The 25,552-nt window shown below is 41.1% G+C and overlaps 1 protein-coding gene across 2 annotated transcripts; it reads right to left on the bottom strand.

Annotated features, from left to right (window-relative positions):
- Positions 1-6,387: 6,387 nt before the first annotated feature.
- On the bottom strand, positions 6,388-8,295 carry LOC309703662 (ladderlectin-like). 2 transcript variants are annotated; one of them, XM_082528608.1, is made up of 7 exons: positions 8,241-8,295; positions 8,072-8,149; positions 7,924-7,974; positions 7,596-7,705; positions 7,357-7,491; positions 6,966-7,077; positions 6,388-6,674 (listed from the first exon to the last, which is right to left on the bottom strand). In XM_082528608.1, exons 2-7 carry the CDS (start codon positions 8,145-8,147, stop codon positions 6,604-6,606), a joined length of 555 nt encoding a protein of 184 aa, XP_082384734.1. In that variant the 5' UTR covers positions 8,148-8,149; positions 8,241-8,295; the 3' UTR covers positions 6,388-6,603. The 2 variants fall into 2 exon arrangements, with proteins under 2 accessions (XP_082384734.1, XP_082384735.1); XM_082528609.1 differs by having other exon boundaries at positions 7,596-7,702.
- Positions 8,296-25,552: the final 17,257 nt, after the last annotated feature.

Genomic DNA, 25,552 nt, shown 5'->3' with positions numbered 1-25,552 from the left:
TCCAGACTCATGTGTGGCTGTTATACGGAGCATCAGAGTCCAGCTGAGTTATGTTGGATACAAACTGCTTATTTTGGCTCTGTGAGGAGTTTTGTTCACTGAAAACTGATGAGACGGATAATATTCAAAGAACTCTGTAGAGATTCATGCATCCATGTTCTCCACCTGCAGGTGTGGAGGAGAAAGGTGGAGCACAGACTGCTGCATCCTTCCAGTCACATCATTTTGATGATTATATTTGCATGTTGTGATGATTTGGGTTAAAGACAAACAGAGTTGAACGGCTGCAGTCACAGCATGAAGACGATGCTGAAGCTGAGCTGTCAGTGAACATGTTTCACTGTGATTTGATTTGAAGAATAGAAAGTGTGTGTGGCTGCTGACAGCTGCAGTCTCTGCTAGTCTGCATAACACACACACATGTAGCCCTCATTTACTCAATACCATTAAATAAATGGGCTTTGGGTTCTTTTTCTAGTGTACTCTCGTACGATATTTTTAAGCTAACTTCTCTTTTGTTTCTGGGATCAATGAAGCTTATTCCTTAACAGCAGCACTACACGTGAAAATGAACACGAGTGTCTACAGTGCAGTAAATCATGTCATACACCATGTAAAGTAGAGCCTTGCAACCCTCCTTTAATTTACCAAACAATGAAAACAAGAAAATAATAAAATGGCAGATTTCAGTATTCAGGCAAACCAAAAACACACACAGCAATTTACCCACTGTACACAGAATCTCCACACACACAGTGTAAACCACCAGTGATAAAACAATTACAGTCCCAAACTAAACCTAAAGCCGGCAGAGATAAACCCTACGTTGCAGGCCTGTGTTGCTCCAGAATAAATCCAAAACGATCTCCCAACCGGAAGTTCTTCACTCAACGAGCAAAAAATAAATCAATAAACTCAGTACCTTGTGAAACGTGCAATTCCCACCAGATTAATCCAGGCAACAAGTTGTCCTCAGCTCCTTCAGAAACACTCCGCTCTGAATGCAGTAGCACAAAGATGAGGAAGGTCCGTGATCTCCACCTGCTCCACAAGCTACCTGTTTTAGCTTCCCACGTTGCCAGAGGTACTCTGAGTGACGCGGGCACTCAGAGTGACTATCTGGGGTGTGTCCGTCGTTATCCAGTTCGGTAACGATCCTCTGCAGCTTGTTATGTTCCACAACTTTAGCTAAACAGCAGCCTACAGTAGTCCTTATTAGCGAACGGCTGGGTTAGCCTCACTTTAACTTTAACGTGCACGGCCGCAAGAAACAAAGCACACAGTCCAGACTCACGCTGAAACTTTACGTGTCATGTCACTAGCTTACCGACACTGACTTATCTGTCCGAAAAGTCAAAACACACTTACTACTAAGCTAACTTCTCTGGATGCTCGTGTAACTCACGCACCACCGCCCTCTCTCCTCGCGCTCTCTTTTTTTCCTTTTCCTCTCCACCCTGTGTTACGTTCACAGACCTTATCCCCGTAGGAAATTACAGTTCTCACAAACAATTCACAAGAAAAGAAAGATAACTTATTTTAAACAATGCAAACATGTTTTTAATCATTTTACATGAACTTTTACCTTTTTAATAAACAAGAAAATTTAAATAAATGAACTCTTTGATATTTATATTCTCAGACTTCACTTATCTTTTACTATTTATGCATCTTTTTAACCCGGGTTACACACACAACATTCCCCCTGAGGCAACGATGCAGCAACAACACAAAGAACAGCTGCAGACACACACACACACACACACAATATCATTTTATTCTGTCTTTGTTTTGATTTTTTACAATTTTTGCACATTGCACTTTATGTCGTCCTGTGTTGATTGTCTGTTATATGTAGGGATGGGTACCGGTATCCGGTGACATAAACGGTAGTAACCAGACCGAAAAGCAGCGCACATTTCGGTGCTTTATTTTCCTGAGCTGTCACACACTTTGGCTTCTAGCCAATCATTTTACCTTTGCAAGCGTAGTAGGCGGGCCCAGGTACGTACGTTCTTTTAGAGCAGAGCTACAGATTAAAAATGTCCAAGGCGAAGCGGTCAAAGTCTGGCTGTACTTCACAGCAAAAGATGCAAACTCAGCAGCAACAAGTGCTTTAAGCTGATACTGTGACACTGTCAAAGGAGGTAACACCTCAAATCTGATGAAACACCTGGCGACGCATAGCGTTTTTTTAAAAGCCCAGAAATGCGCCGTATTTGATAGCTTGCTGCGAGACCTCACACCGAGCACATCTACTGCGGGTGTGGTGCCTGTTATCGGACCCGGAGTTAGCAACATCCCCCAAAAACATGAAGAGGAGAGTCCTGGCCCCTAGCCCTGCCAGTGTAGCAGAAATGATGAGGATGATGATGCAGCAGCAGCCGTTCTTCTCTGCGTGAGTAGCTTCATGTTGTTCGTGTGTAATTTACGTTGAGTAGGCTAACCACGTTATTACATTAATGCATGTAAGGTGAACTAGCAAACATCATCATAGCTACATGCGGCTGTCCTCTTGTTTGATGGCAGATACTCCCTTCACCCTGGACAAAAAGGCTAAAATGACCAAAGAAAAAGTGGAAAACAGTTAAACATGAGAGGTTTTTGGACAAAGTTTGTGTTTTTTCCATTGTTTAAGCACTGCTTCCAGCCAAGAGTGATGCCATATATGCCCCATAGCTGCAGAAAAGGCTAACATTGTTATCTTTTTACAAAAAAACAGCTAAACATGAGAGGTTTTTGGACAAAGTTTGTGTTTTTTCCATTGATTAAGCACTGCTTCCAGCCAAGAGTGATACCATATATGCCCCATAGCTGCAGAAAAGGCTAACATTGTTATCTTTTTACAAAAAAAACAGCTGAACATGAGAGGTTTTTGGACAAAGTTTGTGTTCTCCATTCTTTAAGCACCAGTTTGAGCACCGTTTAAGCAGGAACATTGTGTACTGTACCTGGACATGGTTGTGTAACACAGTAACAGGAAAAAACAATATTAATTATTATTAATTAAAGAATATATTAATGGGCCAATAGGTTCGACTATAGAAGCACAGGGATGTGTTTTAATGAGACACAGAGACAGGAATGTAACTCAAAAGAACAAACCGGCTTTAGTGAAATAAAGCATGAGTTTGACAACCACAGGTTAAAGGCGATTTACAATTGTAGAAAAGAACAACAAATGAAAGCAAAGTAAAACACATAAAAATAGTAACTTTTGATCTCAATGTTGGGACACCCTAGTAACCTGACTCCTTAACTGTTATAGAAAGCAGATTACACAAATTCAGTGTTCATTCAGATGAAAATCTCACACACCTTTCACATGTGGAGAATGTTCTACACAACAGCTTATCATTTAAAGTCCCAAATAAAACATGTCCAAGGGGTAAAGTCCAAAAATTCCCAGGGTGTGAAAGAAAATAGGGGTGAGAGAATGTCAGTCAGTGGTGTTATAACCAGCTGTGTGTGAAAGTGTGAGTGATACAGTCCTACCACAACGCAAAGTGCAGCAGATCATCAAGAAAGAAGTGAATCTCAGTCTTTCAAAGTCCAGGTGGGAAGGCTCGCACCTCAGGAACAATCCAGTGTACAATAAACCAGACCTGTCAACAGAAGGGGTCAGCAACTCAAATATTAATTATGCTGTTCTAGCTGTAATTCACAACTTAGAAGTTTGATGACGTCATATTTGACCTAAATGACAAAAAATAAAACATCTCTCATACAAACTATGCATTAATGCAACGTATTGTTAAAACACTTTTCCAAATAATATATGAAAACATTAAAACTTACAATCCAACTAAGTAAAGTTATTGCAAATGCGACAATTATAAATCAAAACAATTTAGAGAAATTCAGTTACTGAACAATAAAGTGGAAAACAAACTAAAACTAACTGTATGTGTAGTATGTGCTCACTGATCTCAGCACATGGTGGCCGAACACAGTGGTATGGTGTCTCTCAGTCAGAATCATGGGGTTAGAACGATGCCACCTTAAAATGAAACTGAGAAACAATATTGTAACTGAAATAAATGTACTCTTGTATTGAAAGTTAAAAAAAATTGATAGTGAAAAAACAATTAATTGAAACTACATTTTTTGTATCACATTTTTTGTTTTTCAGTTTCAATCTGCTGGCACTGTCCGGGGGTGCGCTTAAGGGGCGGAGATTCCGACCTGCATGTATTTGCATACATTATAGAGGCAACTAGTGCTGACCAAGCTGCCATCTTTCTCTCTTCACCTCTTTCAATGGCTAGTTTTTTTTAGCTACATCTGGTGAAGTTGTGGTAAAATGTTAATGTAACCCAGTGTTAATTTGGTGATCTGATATTGTGTGATATTCAGTATATATGTATATATCTGTATTGGGTGTTCGGTTATAAAATGTTCTTCAATGATTTTGAGGGTTTTTGTATTGCTATTGATTTGCGGCTGCTTTACGACGGTCGACTGTGGTAGTACATCCTAGTGGGAGGGGCTACGAGCTCACATGGCTTGTAGCTGTGCCAGAGCAACACGTTCTCACTCCCAACTCGTCAAACGTGTGACGCATGGTCAGGCTCCCTCTGCTTCACTTATCGACGCGCAGGGTACCCCCTCGCGTCGAGAACTGACGTGCAGGGTCCTCTCATTGAATACTATAGAGCTCCCTAAACGTTGCTTATTGACGACAAGAGATTGCCGTGGAAGAGCCTGTTGTCCGTATTTATATATTTCCGAAATCCCACTGTAGTGAAGTGTACTGAACACAATATACAGGGTGGGCCATTTATATGGATACACTGTAATAACATGGGAATGGTTGGTGATATTAAAGTCCTGTTTGTGGCATATTAGTATATGTGAGGGGGCAAACTCCTCAAGATGGGTGGTGACCATGGTGGCCATTTAGAAGTCGGCCATCTTGGATACAACTTTTGTTTTTTCAATAGGAAGAGGGTCATGTGACACATCAAACTTATTGGTAATGTCACAAGAACAACAACGGTGTGCTTGGTTTCAACATAACTTTATTCTTTCATGAGTTATTTACAACTTTCTCTTTGTTCACAGCCATTGACATGTCGAAGAGGTTAACGTTTCTCGCAGTTAGTATCATGGTTGCTAGGCAACCTGAACAGCACGCCTCTCACTTCCGCACTTCTCGTACTTATAGTACGCACCGTACGTAGTACGCGTAGTGCGCGTACTTCAAGCGTGCGGTCTCTTAATTGGGGCACAGCCCTGGAATCGATTAGTCACTTCCGGAGTACTTCCGGTAAGGTCAAAAGGTCAAGGCTAGGGTCATCAATCAAACTCGCATTCTTGAGTGACACAAGCAGGGGTGGATATGGCTCTGTGGAAAAATTAAATAATTATAACTTAAGCTGTCAACTGACCATAGTTGGTTTTAGTACATAAATATTGGGCTGACTGTGTTTCTGCCCATATGGAAAAGAAATAGGAAAAACTTATAAAAGACCTGCATAAGATGTGGCCTGCTTCATATAGTGAATCATATCAGGCTTACGTGATTTACTCATGAAAGTGGCCACTTTCTCATTACTTTCACATAAGTATCCAAAACATACATGTTTCATTTATATGATTTTTCTAGGCATCTTATATCTGTTTTCACTCTTGTGTGCTGTTCATACAAGTTTTTTTTCTTTAGCATTCTGCAGTGTATAGGCAGCGTGAGCTAGTGCATGAGGTTGAGAAATACTTTATTATACGTTTTTAAAAGTTTTAAATTGTGTAACAAAAAAATATACAAATACCAATTTAATAATTGTTTAAGTATTATTAAACAGCACAAGACACAATAGTAGGAATATGCTTGTTTGATATTTAGCAGAACAGTGTCCAAGATGTTTACTGATATACTTTCTTGCATTTGAAAATCACCGTTGGACTGAGTTTAACTGCATTAGAAGAAATGCTGATAGTTATTTTTTAGCCATAATTATAGTGTTTAAGTGTTCTACTATAAATCTCAAGTTCAAGGATGATAAAACATTAGCAAAATTTAAAATAGTAAGCTAACACAAAATTTATATATATTTTTATTTTGTTAGATTTCAAATCTTTTTCAGTGGATAAACCATTAGTATTGCTCACTCAGGAAAAATGAAGTCATCTGTAGTACTTTGTACTCACAATGATTAAGTCGTCCTAATTTAGTCATCAGGCGTTGTTAGTGTCTCTTTGTTTTCTAGGCAATGTGTTTGCATACGTTTTTTAAGCTCAGAGAACTAGTTAGATTTTACAGTGAGGATGTATGTGATATTTAAGAGCACACTGATAAGCATGAAGCATTTAAATGCACAGACCATTTTGATTCAATGCTTAAGATTTTAATGATGAAGAAGATGAGAAACAACAATTCATTCTGGGAAACAACGTTTTGCTAAACGCATTCTTTCAAGTGCACATGCAGTCTGCTCCTGTTAAAAGAGCAACTCCAGTTTATGTCACTTGTCGCTTCATTCCTTATGCAGCATTACAGTAAAAGAAAAGAAGTAAATCAAATCAGAACCAGATTCTTATTGTGATACATTAGAGGATTTGCTCTGTCGTCAGGTAGGCCACGCCTTCACGAGAGCCCAGGAATCAGCAGATGGCCCTGACACAAATAAATGGGTATTGGCTGTCACATCTCCCATCATTCCAACACTTGCTTCCTGTAAGTACACAAAATCAGCATGAACTGAAATCACAATCACATGGAGAAATGATCACTGATCTAAATATGTTGTTCTGTATAACAACAGCACCTGACACATACATGTGTTTAGTATTGCATCAAAACACTATGTAAATAATTAATATGATGGAAAAATGTACTGCTGACATTTTTTCACTCATCACTGTTTGTCACATTAAATGCATAAAGATTATTTGGGGGATTCTGGGTATTGTTTCCTTTTTTCTTTAACATTTATAGTGCTCTTACATTGTACTTTTAGGTTTACCTGAAGAATTCACCATTAAGCAATGCTCGTTTCCCCCAACGTTGTTAGGTTCTCCGTGACACCACTGCGTAAATGTGAAATAGGTTCCATCAATCCAAAACCAGTAATTCTCCTAGAAAACAGAAAAACGTAGGCAAGAATATGTTCACAAATAAGCTACAGTTCCAAGTTCTAAATGTGCATGTAGATACAATAATATGAAGAAGGAATTTTAAAGTCTTGAATAATCAGATCCCATCTTAAAGACCTCCATATCTACTGCAGGTGGGAACTAATCCCTGAGCCTGGTTCTGCCTCAGGTTTCTTCCTGTTAAAAATTGTTTTTCTTCCCCACTGTCACCACGTGCTTGCTAATGGGGGAGGGTCCTCTGAATAATGATAAGTGATATACCTGTTGACCATCTGAGCCACCAACCCATGTTAGTCCACTTTCACGAGAGGCACTAGATATGACGGCTCGAATGAACTGGTACTCGTCGTTGCTGTTTACAGATGCCAGGTTTGCATTCAAGGACTGGCAGATTCGCTACAATGGAAATCAACAGACTGAGTTTATAGAAATGACAACGTAAACAGAAAGAGTTAAGATTGCACAAAGGATAAATGATAAATTCACATCACTGCTTTTACCTGCGCCTGAGCCCAAGTCATTTGACGGTTATCGTAGAGAAAGCATCGATTCCCATACTGAGTCCAGCCGCTTGGACAAGATGCTGCTCTCTTCTCAACATGATGTTCTCCTGAAGACAATCAAAGAATATTGAGCTACTTTACTGTGTCGGAAAAGTTTTTAAAATAAAAATTCATGAAAAATGTGTTTTTATCTGAGTGTTAAAGATGAACTTTTTTAAGTCCATCACACATGAAAACAAATTTATGAAAGCTGACGTAGGAAAGCTGATGTACTGATGATAAAAATGTGATTAGTTTTGGTTTCAAACCTGAAAAGTCCACTGACCTGCTGAAATTGATGCCTCTGTCCCATTACTGGCCACTTCATCTGGAAGTGCTAGACAACAGCAAATGTTGATTTTCATTATAATTTTCAGTTTAATATATTCATGCATAAGATGTATAGATGATGCTCAGTATACTGGAATACTCACCAGCAGCAGTGCCCAGAGCCACCATTGCGCAGAGAAGTGTAGACACAGTCAGCAGCTTCATGGTGATGTTTAGCATCTCTGTACAAATCAGAAAATTCAAAGTAGGTCGTTTATGAAAGAAAAGATAGACAATAATCTGACACTTCCCAGCAAGCATTTGATATAATACCTTATCTTCCCTGTTATCAGTGTCAGCTTGTAACTTCAGCCTTCAAGTGTGCAGGTGCTGAACCGAACACCAGCACTTATATACTGTTTCTGTACCTTCACTCAAAACCAAGAACAAACAGACTAAAATACACTGTTATTTATTTTAGCTCCATGCTTGCTGGCATTTCGCTTTATAACAATGGTTTTTACCTCCACCCAGATAAAATGTCACTGCTGTTTAATTTGTCATATTGACTGATGGTCAACACAGAGATACATAACCTCATCTTTGTGTCACACTGTTGTTTTGCATGGTGAAGGTAGCTGTCTTTTACTCATCATTATCCACACTAGATGAAATAAAACATGCCAACAGTGTGTTCCTTTGTTCTTCCCAGTAATGACTGGGGACACCCCTGAAATTGAGGAGCAACCTGAACAGTGATTTGGTGAACAGCCAATTGGAAAATGAGACAGAAAAGGACAGTTTAGAATGACTTCCATGTAAAATAAAAGTCATTAGATGATCTATTAGTACACCAACTATATACATTTCAAGTGTGCAAAGAAAGAAAAGAAAAGGAAATAAAATGGTCTCTCAAACCTTTTTATAGAAGAACACAAAACCCAAGTCCTAACTCAAGCATGGAGCTTTAACAGCAGCCCAGAGGACTCGGCTGAAAACTGCTTGGAAACCAAAAACCTCTGTGAAACGGCGACAGAAGCATCTTTGTGCGTCTGCGGTTCATTAAGTACCTCCAGATTATGGCAAATGTCATCTTGATGATTTTCAAACTCAATATTGCCAAATAAAAACCCAAAAGGATATGGTTCAGTTGGACAACACACACACTTTCAGATTACCAGTCAGTGACATGCAGTAAATGGTGTGGGCTACAGTGTTGAAGACACAGCCACTGTGCATGATGCAGGCACTCAGGTGAGCTATTAAAATGTTAGCTTCTTATAGTTAGTAAAGCACAAGCTTTTGAAATAAGTGTTTCCTAGCTTTAGTGGTCTTTTGTGCTACTGAGCCACGTGTTTTCATTTAGTAGTCTTAGGCTACGTTCACACTGCAGGCGAAAGCGCATCAAATCCAACTTTTCTGACCCTCTGCGACCATCTATCCCATCATGGTGTGACGCAGTGAAGCTGTCACTAATGCACTAGTGCAGCCTGCCTCACTTTCCCTGTTGCAGTAATGTTGAACCCAGTCAGCGCACTTTGCTGAGCTGCACCTGTGCAGATGCAGCTGCAGCTGCAGTGTAATGATGCACTCAGGGAAAGACACTGACTGGCCCACACAGTTTATTAGCTGCACTCCTGCAGCAGCGCCCAGCTCGTCTACATGCGGCTCCAACCTTGTGTTTGCTCTCATTTATTTTTCTGGGTTTCTGGCAGCATGTTCATATTTCTAACTTGTGTAATTTTGACAGGATATATTTTTATGGAGAGCAAAATATTTAAAGTTTATTTTTTGAAGTTTATTTAATAATATTCCTGTCTTTTTTTAATTCATATATATGTTTAAAAACATTGTTTTAGTGTTCAATAAATGTTTATCTTGTGTGGCCCGAGACCTAAAGTGTGCCTTGACCTTTGGCCCCCTGTGCGATTGAGTTTGACACCCCTGACCCAGCACAACTGTTGGAACAATACAAGTAAGAATACAAGACTTTAACTATGTCCTTATTGCAGCATTAATGAGCACAATAAAGCCAGCCTACTGATAAACATAAAGGCTGGTGAACAGATGATTTGTTTTTTTGTGAGACATAGAAAAGTTCTGGCTTCAGCGAACATGATTCAGGGTGAAAGGAGAAGACGTGGGTCAGGCAGCCAGGAGGAGCGGTGTGCCCCAGAACCACACGAGGAACAGAAGAGTGGCTCGTGTTCTTGGGTAAGCCACCCCTGCTGATACACGTGTCCTTCAACATGCAAAGTGCTGCTCATTGCTACATATAACAATTCTGGTGTGTTTGGTCCATTTCTTGGTCTTGGCTGCCCAGCTTGGCCTTACCTTGGCCTCAGAAACATTTCACGTCAGAGAGTACACGCCTGTCACATGTACGCCTTTTACTAACACTCAACAACAGCCTTCAGTAATTCTATATATCTGAAGCTCTCACATGTACACAAGGCTAGTAGGTCATCCTGAGTTCATCAATATATGTTCGTTTCATCTGTCTACAGTCTGTCTGTGTGTGTCTGTGCCTGTGGGAGGTTGTCTGTGTGTGTCTGTGGGAGGTTGTCTGTGTGTGTCTGTGTCTGTGGGAGGTTGTCTGTGTGTGTCTGTGGGAGGTTGTCTGTGTGTCGCACAGAGGCTGAAAGGACTTCATCCCAATAATGTGTTTGTTGACTGTTATTTCTAAAAGCTCTTTGTTTCTCTCACCTCATCCCCACCTGTGAAAAGATGACTGAATTTCCCAGAGTTCGTTCTGTTGGAGGTTTATTTCCTTCTGCTGCTGCTCAGAGATCATCAGAATCTATAAAGGCCTAAACTAACAAGCTTTTCCACTGGGACATTATTTTCAACAGACCTGAACAGAGTATAAGAGGACAAGAGAACATGAGTGTTTGTATTTACTTCTACAAATAGAAGTGAAGCTCACACTGCAAACAAAGTTGTATAGAAAGATTTTCCATGTGGAAAATTATTGCTATTATTGCCAAATAGCATCTCTTGTCTGGAGAACAGGACTCGCTGAAACATTATCCAGAGCTTTTGCTGACACGACATGTTCCAAGTCAAAGTCAGCTTTGTTGTCAGAAACCATGTGTGCAGATAATACACAGGAACTGGAAACTACAGCCTGAGTGTTGCACTAGAACAACGTAAAAACAACATGAAAGATAAAAAGACTCTGAGTTTGAAAAGAAATGAACTGTGGATTCATTTTAATTGTGAGAGAGCATAGCAACCAGAGATTCTGAAAGAAAAACACATTAGCAGGATTATGAATTGATTTACGTGCCATTGAGTGAAATAATAAACAGCCAATCATTCTGTCTCAGAGCTTTTCATGCTTTCCTCAGCTCCTCCCATCTCTATGTTCAGTCGTACTCACTGCCCATCATCCCAACTCCTGAGGGAAGAAACATAATCCTTGTAATTAGAAGGATGTGATCTCATAGTGTGGCTGTGGTTCAGAAGGGAGCACATCTATCAGTCTGCATGCCAAATATCCTCGGGCAAGATGCTGACCCCAGGTTGTTCTCCACAGCCCACTGCAGTGTGAGTGTGGGATAGAAAGCACTTAAAGCTTAAGAGATAAGATAGAACTTTATTAATCCCTCAGGTGGGTTCCTCTGGGAAATTCAGTTTCCAAAAAAGCACAGCACCGACAGAAGTTACAGAGTTACAGAATATTATATATATATATATATAATACACACACACACACACACACACACATATATATAAATACAGAGACAATATAAATAAAATATACAAAGGGGATAAATAGAATAAATAGGAATAAAAATAAAAATACAAGTGAATTGCACATTTCGAGTATTGAGGTCTATTGCACCGTTGACTATTAGGAAAAGTATTACACAGTGAGGTGAAGAGGCACTACAGCTTAGTTGTTCCCCCCTCCTTTGTCCTCCTGTTTCCCCTCCCTCTCCCCTCCAGAGAGGAGTTAAACAGTCTGATGGCGTGTGGGACAAAGGAGTTTTTAAGTCTGTTAGTTCTTGTCTTGGGGAGAAGCAACCTGTCACTGAACAGACTCTTCTGATTGTTTATGGCCGTGTGCAGAGGATGCCCAGCATTGTTCATAATGTCCATCAGTTTCTTTAGTGTCCTTTTCTCTGCCACTGTCACCAGAGTGTCCAGCTTCATGCCGACCACAGAGCTAGCCCTCCTGATCAGTTTCTCCAGCCTGGATGAGTCCTTCTTTGCTGTGCTGCTCCCCCAGCACACCACAGCATAGAAAAGTACTCCAGCAACCACCGACTGGTAAAACATCCTCAGGAGCTTGTGCCATTAATGAGGCGTGTTGTATAAAGTGGTGTGAGTGCTCAGGCAGAGTGTAAACAAGCTGAGTAAGACATACTCCACAAAATGAAAACTACATAATTCATTCTAAAGTTCAGAAGCTATATCTGAATTCTGCACTTATATTCTAATCTCTCTGCGCTTATTTAAACATCCACGTTTTCAAAAATCTGTGATAACCTCAATTGTTTTAATAATACATGTCGATTAGCTCTCCATTGTGTAGCCCTTTAAAATACAGCTTATTTCAAACCGTCAATCCTTCCTCTTGGATGCAGGATTATATTCTGTAGGAAAGCTGAACAGATGTGGAAAAAGACCTTATTAACCTTGTTCAACTGACTAAACGCTGCAAGAACATCTTACTTTACTGGCTTGATTAGCAGTGATAAGCACTATACGCACATCTCTGACTGCTTTGTCAAGGAGGGAGTGACAAAGCCGTCCTTCGGTGTAACCCGACCTCAGAAAAGAATCTCCACAAATATTTGCGTGCTCATACTCGTGATTGATATATTACTCCCTGTCTCGTGAAGGTCTGATGATCAGTGTGTCAACGTTTTAAAATTCTCTCCCAAGTTGTGCATTAAGGTGAGCCTGACTCTGTCTGGCTGGTACTCCTCAGATAATATCTGATGTTTAGATCATTTAGGATGTTTGTGCTTAAATGGTTTTATTTCATATAAAAACCTACAGTTACAAGCAAAATAGAGTAGAAAGCATTCTGTTTGTTCAGGCTTATTAAAAGCAGAAGAAAATCCAAATCTCTGGTGTAATGCACACACTGCTTCAGTCCTTAAGCTGCAGAAGAAAGGAGAGAATAAAAATGCAGACAAGTAGCGTCTGAGCCGATCACGTTCATCTGTAGTTCAGACATGTGGATTACAAACTGAGTTACAGGTGAACTGTTAGTTTGTTTCAGTGCTGGGATGATAACAGATTATGATAACGACAGATGGAGATTAGCATCATTCATATAAGAACAGGATCCAGATTTCCTCGCACACAGTGAGAGCGACGGTGATCATGACAATCAAAACAAAAGTAGTTTATCGAAGCAGCCGCTCAAAGACACGAAGAGAAGAAGAGCTTCATCTGTCAGTGTCTCACACACAGCAAGGACTTCTGAACATTGATTTATGTGTCATTAGAAGTGACCGAGATGCAGGAGTTAAACACAACTACAGCACAGAATGATTCTTTTCAATTTTTAATTCAGTTTTATCGCCACTTCACATAATAATACATGATTTACTCTGTGTGCTGGGATATGAGAATGTTTTCAAAGCCACTGTATCAGTTAAAGAACCACCTCTGCATCTGCTACCAACTCCTATTGAACAAACACAGCTCAAGGTCATCACATTAACTAACAGCTGAGTGCTCTGCTGTGTGACTGAAACGTCTCGTTTTATTTCCAGTCTTCATTTCTGTTGCTTTATCCCACAAGTAGTCAGTAGGTATGCAGATTTTATTCCTCAGACTAACTGTGACAGTTCAGTGTAAACTGTTCTTTCAACATCAGGTTTAGACTTCAAAGAGAGACCATCAGTTAAAGAGGAGATTCAGATTAGAGATCTCTGCTGCCACCTTCTGATGAAGACGCTTTGTTCTCCACACAGAAGTAAAGCTGTGACTCAGTTCTTCCAGGTGATAAAGTATTTTTCATTTCTGTAGTTGGTACGTCGATATACTAAAGTAAATATTAATAATTCATTTTGGGGTTGTGTCATATTTATTATCTGGGAATCTGCTACATTAAACATGGCCAAATATTCAAAGAGTGTGTGTGTGTGTGTGAGTGTGTCTGTGTGTGTGTGTGTGTGTGTGTGTGTGTGTGTGTGTGTGTGTGTGTGTGTGTGTGTGTGTGTGTGTGCAACCCACCCACCAAATTCAACACTGTGGACCTCCAGCCATCCTTTTAAAGCTCTTGTCCACTCCTTTCTCATTCAGTGTGACTGCTTTTGCGAGGCTGGTCTTAAAGGGTCTCTTGTGTCTGAGGAGAGGATGGTTACTTCCCAAACATTAATGCAACAACAGCACTGCACTTGAGTTTTTTCTGGCTGGATCAGAAGATTTGGATTTGCTCCCTTTGCCTTCATGTGAGCAAAGCTCCGTTAAATCTATTCTGAAGTTAGTCTCGTGATTTTTAAACATGGAATCATCAGGATTTGTTCAGTGCTGTAAGTGTGTCAGTCTGGTATCTGAATAGTTTTTGTGTGTCCTGTTGTTTGAATACTTATTTCAAAATCTGATATGGTCCAGAGCCTGCTGAGGTGATGTTCACTGTGAGAGGATGTGGAAGCTTTCTTAGTGGTGTGACCAGGAGATATTTCATTTTGTATTCTTATGATCACAGTCATAATCAGAAGTATCAATCATTAATCATTTACCATTGTTGAACCAGTTGACAGAATAATCTTTGAACCATATCTAGGTTAACATTAATCTACACAGATTATCAGTACTTTAATCAGTCTATTGTTGTTCTGTACTATTCATGTTATTTGCTTAAAGCTGTTTCACAGTTCTGTAATCACTCAGAAGCCTGTGGGGCCTGCTGGACCCTGCCTTGGTTCTATGTTCAGTTCTGCACGTACACAGGCCTTGAAAGTACATGCACGCTCTTATATAACACATGAATGTGTACACACACCCTTAGTAAGAATAGGAGGGTTGTCTGAGGACAGTTTTCTGATAGATATACTTTCACAATAGACACGAATAGATATACACACAACACACACTGGTTTTCTCTGAGTGCTGGGCTGAGTGGAAACATCTGGAGGCCTTATAAGGAGAACTTGTGGAGTGAGGGGAACCTCCTGAGTTCTGAGAACTGACTGATACTTATCATGGGACTTGACGTCATCATTGTAATAAAAGCCTTGTGAGATGCTTGTTCGGGGGAGATCGGCTCTAAAAGGCTTGTGATGCTCATCTTCCCCATATGTACATATGTATAATAAAAATCACTATTCTGACATCTACTGAGACCATGCAGTCGTTTGTCTCTTCCTCAAATTCGAACCCTGACAATCTGGTGCCGAAACACCGGTTTGAGGAGGGATATTTTAAGGAGCCTGGCTGACGGTCTAGTGGTGTCAGACGGACGGCCAGGAGCTACACTGAGTGATGGGCCCCGAAATATGAGAGGTAAGCACCGCCTGTTGACGGATCTCCAAAGGTGCCGAATTGGAAATGGAGCGCTAAATTAAAGGTTCACTCAGTGGGGCTTCTGTTCTGTCCGGGGTGATCTTGACTAATTAGTTTTAAAATAGGGCATAGTAGTCTGACTAAATTCATTGTTGTTTATTTTGGGGGTGAATTTTGAGTTAAGAAGTTATGTGTTTAAGTTAATACGGTTTAAGGTGTGTGGAAACAAATAAATACGGTTTAAGAGGTTTATCTGTGGGTTGACTGGGATGCCAGCCAGTCAATCGGTAGTGTAGGGATAATTTGGTTTTGATTGAGTAGCAAAAACGCGGTTTTGGGTCTCAGGTAATTAAACTGGAGGGCAGGGTACCCACAGTGAGGCTTTTAAAATAAGTAAATTTGATTAGGACTGGGGCGCGGCCCCTAGGAATGCAGTTGTTCAGCGTTTTGGCAGACGCCACATGCAACGGACGCGTTGTTATGTTTAAGCTCGGTTTTGGCCTACCGGGGGAATGTTGGGACGCCCTTAATGGCCAGGCATTCTAGGAGTGAGTGTCTTATACTGCATTAATTGGCAGGTAGAGTCGCGGACCGGCTGCCTCCTATTTAAACGTCAGGAGCTTGTGAACTTTAAGTAAAGCCAAAAGCGTGATCTGGGATATTTCACGCCGCTGGTGGAGATCCGGGTGTCCGGGCGGGGAAGCAGTTTTAAAGTACTAGAACTTAGTAATGAGGCCGTTTTCAAGGCGGCGTACTTGAAACGTGTAATTGATCAGCAAGAGCGAGGCTCTGGGCTGAAAGATGCTTTTAAATTAGTCAAAAATTTAGCAACACCAGCAGAGAAATAGAGAAGTGAGATAAAGTTGTTCTGGCATATGGTGTTTTCTTAGGAATTCGAGCGCTATCGGGAGGGCGTTCCCGAGGTGTGTATTGATCAGCAAGGCGAGGCCTGGGCTATAGGTGCTTTTAAATTAGTCAAAAAGTTAGGTGTAACCTCTTCTGGTATGACGTCTATGCGGGCCCGTGTGTATATAGATTATAAATTACCGGTGTGTGTAAATAAGTTGTATAAATCTGTTAGATCTGAAATTCCGGCTAAAGACTTCATCTCTAGTAAAGATCTTTTCTCTTCTCTCCCTCTTTCTCTCAGTTGGGATTCTGTGTGTGTATGTGTGCTGGAGAAATAAAAAAAAAAGGAAAAGGGTCTCTCTCTCTGTCTCTGTGAGAGAAAAAAGGTGGGGGCCGAGTGAGCCCGCGGGGCCGAGCGGGTCCGCGGGAGCGAGCGTGTATGCTGTATGAGGAAGAAGGGAGTGAGAGGGAGCGAGTGAAAAGAGTAACCGAGTATTTGGTGATTTTTATTATTTCAGAGGCACTGGGTAAGAGTGTTGACTTTAGCTGTGAGAGTTGTGAAAAGAGCAGGTTTTTCTTTTGTTGTAGACTGTGAGTAATCGGTGTTTTTCTGCCTATTGTGCTGCGTGGAAGACACAGAAGTGTAGAAATGTTTGTGGTTTATCTTTGTTTGACGTTTTATATAGAGTTGGTTGATTCAGGGTGATTTCTCCCGTTTAAGGGAGGAGTTGCATTGTGGTTATGTTAAAGCTTTGCTGTAGGGGTATGTGTGTGATTTTGTGCTGGCTTCGCATGTTTAAATGGATGCATAGAAGTTTGTCAGTGAGAAATTGTTATGGTGGGGTTTAAAGTTAGTAAAGAGTCAAACAACGCCCACTGTTTTAAAAAGGCCCAAAACATCATAAAAGACACCTCACATCCTGGCCACTCCCTGTTCGAACTGTTGCCCTAAGGCAGACGGTACAGGGCAATCAGAGCAAGGACTAATAGACTCAAACACAGCTGTTATCCAACTGCAATAACACATCTGAATACTACAAAAATGTCCACCATGCCACTCTTGTGTTAATCTATGCACGGTCTGAAGCATGACTGTGGGAATACTTAGTATGTTAAGTATTCTATCTATTTTATTTATTGAATTTTATTGTTTTGTTTATATTTTGATATTGCTAGGGATGATGCAATGATCGGGGACCATTCTTAATGTCGTCGGTCTCATGACAATGACAATAAAGTTTTTGATTTTGATTCTGATTCTGAAATCCACCCTCCTCAAGAGTTCAATAATTTAGGCAGTTATGTTTATACAAATACTAAATGTATGTTTAGTGTCTTCATACAGGTGTTTTTTCTTAACCTGGAAACCTGAGTACGGCAGCAGAAGACAGGCCAAGCTTTGGCTAAAATTCACGGCTGGACACCAGAGTTGTCCTCACCCCTCCCGGAAAAACAAAAAAGAGAGAATGTAGTTTGAGGCAGGTTTTTCTCGCTGAACTGCTCTGGGTGCTGTGTCCCTGAATCTCACCAGTGTTAACCTCTGGCGGAAGACATGGGGAAAAGGAAGAGATGTTCTTGGTAAATCACTGAAACAAATAGAACCACACACAACCAGAGAAAGATATGAGAAGGGTGAGGAACACACACATGTGCGTGTTAGAGAAATGCCTCGTTTGAGAAAAAGTTAAATTAACCCATATACAGACGCACCCATACATGCAATGAAGAAACAGCTTACATACATGTGCACGTACATGCAAGGTTAAAGTAGCGACACTTAACATACACCTGTTTTTAAATGATATAGTTTATACACTACTGACAAATAAACTCTTTGGGTTGCAGGACAACAACGTAACGTCAAAAGACAAAGACACTGGTCTGATGATTAAGGGAGGACACGACAAATTTAGTGGTTAAAAGGGTCGACTTGGGACATGTTTTTGTTGATTGTTTAAGACAAATGACTACTGAATGGTAGAAAATTCCTTTTTAGGTTTCTAAACAGGATCTTAAGAATTTTAACACGTACCTGTGTTGTCCTGTCAACTTGAGGGGTTATGAGTTGATTATATGGTGAGAAAAAAAAAAACAAAAAGGGGGGAGACGAGATCTCGTTGTTTCTCCCCTCTCTGGATAACACAGCCAACACAACACAGCCAACACAACATCATTTTCCTGTTCGCCTGTTTTGTTTTGTTTTTGTTTTTTCTGAAAGCCGAAGCTGACCTGGACTCCTACCCTCCCCTCTACCATCGTTGCCCTCTCCGCGACCATCTTTGACCCTTTGACCCCTGAAGGCCACAGCAGCTGGACTCACAACAACAACTTGAGGATGTCAACAGTGCTGCAAAAGAGCGATCTCATGCAGCAGAGACGGAGAGCACTAAAACCTAACGCCCGTTTCACTACACGGGGGAAATTCCCAGGCTGCGTCAGCTGACAGAGCTGTGACAAGACGCGCATTAAGCCCGGAGGAAAAGGGACGGTGAGCAGAAGAATGCTGACCTCTGAGAAGAGCCGAACAGCAGAGCTGCAGAAGGCCGTGGAGCAAAGTAAGGACAACATAAACAGACTCCAATCTGACGTGGAAGGAAAGACTCTGAGGTTTTTTGCCCTCAGTAAGAGCTTAAGGCATCAGAGCAGAAACTGAGCATGGCTCCGGAGGAGCTGGCTGCTAATGGAACTCATCAGTCAGATGTGGAGCTTCACGTACAGGACTTGTAATCAGGCGGAAGCTTGCTGGAGCAGGAGGTCGTCAGACTTGACGCAAAGCTCCAACAGCAGGAGTAAACCCTGAAAGACCATACAGAAGCAAAAGGGTCAAGTTACAAGGAGAAGATGCAGGCAGCTGCAACAACGGATGAAAACAGACCCAAAGAGGAGGGGAGGACCCTAGGCCATGCGTCAGGCCGCTGGTTTACCTAAACTACAGAACAGGAAGGTGATGAACACAAACATACACCAACACGCGAACACACACTTCTGCATGCGCCGACTTAGAATGAAGAGAAACACACACATGAACACTTATGCACTCGTTGAGGGAGTAAAAACTGATACATACCCATGCACTAAAATCAAAATGTTGATTTAATTTACTAAGAAGTGACACACAATGCTCCAGCTGCTGCAATGAAGAATGCTTTACTGACAAAGGCTCAATGCTGCACACGACAACGTCAAATACAGAATTTGCTATAATAATAAGCCCAGAGGGCATTTGTGTGGTCTGGGGAGCAGAGTCCGGAGCGGTTTGGTTATGAAAACGATGCCTGTGCGAGATATCTGGGGCTTAAGGCCTCGACTTAATTGTTTACTGTACACTAAAAAGAAAAGAAAACACTCTGAGCAGTGGTGCAGAGTGAAAACGAGGAATTAACAGTGTGAGTTTTATTTCAGAGCGCCACGTCATTGTGATGGAGATTTAATAAAGGAGGAACACACGGACAAGGAAGAAGAGAAGGGGGGACAGCCCTTGAGCACGATTGCCTGAGGCATTAAAGTTCTGTACTAAATTCTGGTTTCCAGTGTGAGAAAAGTCACGCAGTGCCAGTAGTAGAGCTAGGTTGAGTGATGATTCTAAATTACTGTAAGTAAATCATCGTACACCGTTCAAGTTTTATGATAACGGGGATCTAGACTTTGTTGAACCCTAGGCAATTTGAACAGGTAAAAGTCGAGTGACCAAGTAGCAGTTGAATAAAAGTCATTGAATAAGTGTTGAAATAAACTGGCAGAATTAAGAGAATTAAAACATTTCAAGAGCTCAAATTACTTAATGGTTCAATTTTGTTTCACGAACGCAAAACATATAGGTTTATGAATATGAAAAGGTTGAGGTGGTGTTGATTTGACTCTGTGTAGGTTTAGGTTGGTATTTTTATTGATGGGAAGAATATTCAGTGACAAGTCCTAAGACCCGGGCGTCTGCATTTTGTTTTTGTTATTTTTCATTTTATTTTGTTTTATATTTACTGATTTTTGTTTGTGAATCTTTTCTTTAAGCAGATCTGCACATCGGAAATTACAAGCATTACACGTCGGCGAGAAAATTGTTGTAAGTGAGTTTCTCCGCATTGAAATGGGTTCTGGAGGAAACACTTGTGGGGACAATTAGAAACGAGAGTCCCTGTCTAAAAATGGATTCAGCGAGGTAATCCAAACTCAAGTTCTTGTTTCTTTTTGAGATGACGTCATTTTGCTGAGTGTGGAAACTAAATGCGACGACAGGTTTCACTATCAGCAAAGAATGGATGAATGGATGAAAGACTGGAAATAAAAACAAACGGACTGACTGGTAAAAGATGACAAGACTTGACCATGACTCAAGGTTAACCACCTCCACCTAGATAGGATAAAAGGGTGGATGAATTTATGTGTGTTTCTTTTTACAGGAGTAGAAGGATGACAAAATATTCGAGGATGAGTGAACCTTTAAATGCCATTTTTGTGCCTTGTGTTGTTTACAGAGGTAACTGCGCAGCGTTACCATTTACATTTTTTTCCCTACAGGGTTACAGTTTTTAATGTTTTTCTATTACAGGATTTCTGGGCGGATGTGTGAAGAAACGGTGTTTATGGGTTAGGAGTTGGGGATGCTATTACACTGTATTCTGGTGAGAGTGTTGGGGGAGACACACCCTGTCTTGAAAACTGTGATTCTTTTACAGGAAATGTTTTTATAGCACCTATGGAATGAGGATGCCTGACTACGGTCAATGTGCTGCTAATGTTTGCTTTGCTTTGGTGAGAAGGGTGCAGTAGAAAACAGACAAGTGACATGAAAACAAGTAATAATAACAAATAACAAATTTGGGGACAGTTTAACCTAGAGCCCACTAACTGGCCATTAGGGGCTCTCGCTCTCTCTCTCTCTCTTTCTCTCTCTTGGAGTAATATTGCCCAAAGGGTGAATAAAGCAAATTGTGGCAATAATAGTGATTTAATGATCAGAGAAATCCTGAACATGATACTTGTCTGTTGTGCTGAATCTTTTATTACTCTTAGGATTTGCAGGTGGTTGTAAATAAGCTGTTTACTTTAACAGGTTTGCTTTTTAGCTGAATTGCAAAATACAACTAGAACGATTGATTGAGACTAATCGCTACTAACCTGAAACTGAGGAGGTTCTATATAAGGAGGAATTAAAACAGGTATAAAATGCATCTGATCTTTAATTGCAGGTGGGACCATGAAGATTTTTTGGTACAGATTGCAGGTTGTTATTGAAGTGTGCTCATAAAGGTAAAAGCTATATAGGGGGTCTATCATTTGGTCTGTGTTTTAATAATTTAGGTATGGCAAAATTAAAGGTTTCTAGACAATTTAGGGAACGAGTGAGAAGCATAATTAGATGATCAGAAACGGAGTACTACACTCAAGTTAGAATTAAGAATGCCCAATTTGTTTGAGGTCTGTTGTTCATTTTTATACACACATTGCAAATGTGCTTATAAGGAGCTGGCACTTAGTCTGTGAAGGTCAAAAGCTTCATCCGACAACGGATCGGATTGATATATTGGTGCTATTGACTTCACGTGCAGAGGGTTAAATGCATGCACGCTTACACACATAAGCATGGCATAGGATTGGAATAAACAAAGTCAACAACATTAGGTTAGGAGAGCCAGCGCAGGAGAGGTGTTGGCTTTCTGTCTCTTGCAGAGAAGGGAACAGACGCCAGACGGGGACACGGAGATATGGGGACCCTTCACAGCAACTGGGGTCAAGTGTCATGGCCTTGGGGCTCCTTGATAAGATGGATCCCATAACCACAGCGATAACCAGGAAGGGGTTGGCTAAAACTAGGAACACCAGAGACCAACGTGGTTCGAGAGGCTTTTGGCAAAAAGGGGGACACGGCGGTGACAACGGACAACAAACACACAGATTTGTGTAGCGACTGAAGGGTGGTCTAACCCCGGAAGACGAAGAAAGAAGAATCCGAGGGCGTTTCTTCACTCCAAGAGGAGGTGGTAAAGGGGCCTGAAGCGTGTCAGGCTGAAACTCGAGTCCGAGGCTAAAAGAACAGCTGGGTTGTGGGAAAATTGGAAAACAACGGAGGTGTTGGGATTGATAAGTGTCATAACGTGTTTGTTTGGTTTGGAAATAAATCCTGGGGTGAGTTGGGCTGGCAAGCCAGCCCAAAGAGGAGGAATGTGACCAGGAGATATTTCATTTTGTATTCTTATGATCACAGTCATAATCAGAAGTATCAATCATTAATCATTTACCATTGTTGAACCAGTTGACAGAATAATCTTTGAACCATATCTAGGTTAACATTAATCTACACAGATTATCAGTACTTTAATCAGTCTATTGTTGTTCTGTACTATTCATGTTATTTGCTTAAAGCTGTTTCACAGTTCTGTAATCACTCAGAAGCCTGTGGGGCCTGCTGGACCCTGCCTTGGTTCTATGTTCAGTTCTGCACGTACACAGGCCTTGAAAGTACATGCACGCTCTTATACAACACATGAATGTGTACACACACCCTTAGTAAGAATAGGAGGGTTGTCTGAGGACAGTTTTCTGATAGATATACTTTCACAATAGACACGAATAGATATACACACAACACACACTGGTTTTCTCTGAGTGCTGGGCTGAGTGGAAACATCTGGAGGCCTTATAAGGAGAACTTGTGGAGTGAGGGGAACCTCCTGAGTTCTGAGAACTGACTGATACTTATCATGGGACTTGACGTCATCATTGTAATAAAAGCCTTGTGAGATGCTTGTTCGGGGGAGATCGGCTCTAAAAGGCTTGTGATGCTCATCTTCCCCATATGTACATATGTATAATAAAAATCACTATTCTGACATCTACTGAGACCATGCAGTCGTTTGTCTCTTCCTCAAATTCGAACCCTGACAGTGGGAAAAGCACAACCAGAGGTGCTGAAGCTCTTCAGATCAAACTGTCATTATTGTTGTTTCATCATGACTGGCTCCAGCTGAATTGCTGTTGGCTGTTCTTTGTCAGTCTGCGACTGACCTTTGACAACGTTTCTGTATTTTTCAAATGTAGAATTGAGCGTCTGTGGAGGGAGGTTTGGACAGGTGTGACACATTTACTATGATGTACTCACAGCTTGGAGGAAGATGGATTTCTCATCATCTCAGATACTCTTCATCTCTTCTGTGCCCAGCACTCCTTCCTCCCAAGTCTCAACGTGGATTTCTTCTCTGTTGTCTGTCATGATACCCACCCAGGTGTTCTGGAGTCTCCACTGAAGGATGAAGATGTCGAATCTCAATGCCTTGACATTGATCCCCTTGTGCCTTCATCTAGTTTTAGAAGAGACATTTCCTGGACCGCACTCTCACATGCTCTGTACCTACATCACCATCTCTGAGAGTCGCAGCTTGGCCTGTCACAGGGTGAAGTTATAAGAACGTCTTATTTTACCAAGTCCTCTCTCAGGTTCCTAAATCATTGATGGCATTGAGATAGTTTTTTAAATAATCTCTTCTTCTGTAATATAAGAACCTCTCCTGCTTTTAATGGTACTTTTCATTACTTCCTGGTGCATTCTCGTCCCAAACAGATGCTGACGAGCTGACACAGTCACATGGAAGAGGGAGAGAAATCTGACAAAACTAATGATTTCAGTGAACCTCATGTCTAACAATGACAAATGTATAAAATAAATAAAGATAAAAGTAACACGTCCTCTTTAGTTTTCTGTGTTACTAATACTCCACTGATCAGATGTCTGAAGCTTCTCCTCTGGCAGGACAGGAGTGAGGCCTGGTCCTGTGAGCCGCTGTGAGGATGTACTCGGGGAAAGGTCACCGGCCTCAGGCTCTTCACCTTTTTAAAGACAAAGCAGTCATTTAGATAGAAGATTGGACAGTGTTCACCTGCACAAAGAGAAATTAAATTAAATGTAATTACTGACCAACACTCACAGTGTTTTCTACAGCTGTGGCCCAACATTTAGAGAACAACAAGTGTTGCTCTTCACACACTTTTAGATCTTTTTGTCAGATGTTTTCTGAAGGATAGAAACTTCTATGTTTCTACAGCATGTGATTGATTATATTTGCTCAGCTCTGAGTTCTAATTGTAGCTGATGTGAAATGACTGAACCATCCTAGTGACAGCTCTGGATCTTAGACTGTAGGATCCACAGGAAGTTTCTAAAGATGATGACCCCGAGCGTGTTTCTGCTGTGCTGATGGATCTCCACGGAGCGTCCTGACTCTGTGTCACATGTTAGCTTCATGTGGGTCAAAGGTCAAAGCTGCTGACTGTCAGGAAGCTTCAGAGAAGATCAGACAAAAACGAAACACAGAGCTGAAGATGAAGCAGATCTACATGTGACTGTTGATGGTTTCAGATGTGGATCTCTGTGCTGTCCACACACAGATGCACGTTAATAAATACAAATAGAACAAGATAAGATACAAATACTATGAATAAATGAGTGGAGACTAAATGTAAGTGTGAGGTAGATGTATGTGCAAAGGAGCTGTGAGCTTGATATGAAAGATGACCTGATGTGCAAACATCACTGTTAAAACAGGTCAGCTGTTCAAGAGTCTGATAGCAGTGGGAAGAAGGAGTTGTTGAGTCTGGATGTTCTGGATTTTGAATGGATGTTTTGGATTTTGGGGTTCAAAATGTTGAAAATGGGGAACAAAACAAGAAAAAAAAGAAAAAAAGAGAGGAGTGTAGAAATGTGTGTAACAGTTGTTTCCGACTAGAGGGTGAGGGTGGTACTGCAGGCCACCAGCATTGTCTCACTTTCTGGATTTTAAGAAAGGGGCGTTCAGAACCAGAGAGGGGAGATGTGTTGTTTTAAGCAGTGAGAACAATGATCAAAATGTCTCAGTGTGTCACTTGCAGGTGAAGAGCAGACCTGCATCAATTTTCCACGTGCAGCAGACGGAAGAAAATTATAGGTTAACACCATTATAGGTTAACATCATTAGAAACACTCAAGCCAAGTTTTGGCTGAATTGTTTTACAGCTTAACTTCCATGTGTTTGTCACCCTGAGAACACAAGCTCCAAAATCTCTCCCTGAAGACAAGAAATGCAGTTCCAGAACAACGAGATGGATCTCAAGAGCTCACAGCAGCATCCTGAGCAGTGAAGAAAAGGTCAGCAGCAGCAGCTGTGCAAGACCGCGGCAGCAAGGAGGAAAATGGCATCATCATGACTGGATGGATGGATGTGCATTTCCAACGAGCTGCAACTTCACTGTGTGTGAATGGACTTTGAAAAGACTGCCTGAGTTGGACATTTGCCACTTTCGGCGCAAAAATGGCAAGATGAGAGTGTTAAAGACACAGGACAAAGCTGAAAGACAAC

This window comes from Aulonocara stuartgranti (genome assembly GCF_965226115.1).
Source record: "Aulonocara stuartgranti genome assembly, chromosome: 3".
Classification (NCBI taxonomy): Eukaryota; Metazoa; Chordata; class Actinopteri; order Cichliformes; family Cichlidae; genus Aulonocara; species Aulonocara stuartgranti.
Note: the sequence above shows the minus strand (reverse complement) of the source record. Positions and strands in the feature narration are given on the sequence as shown.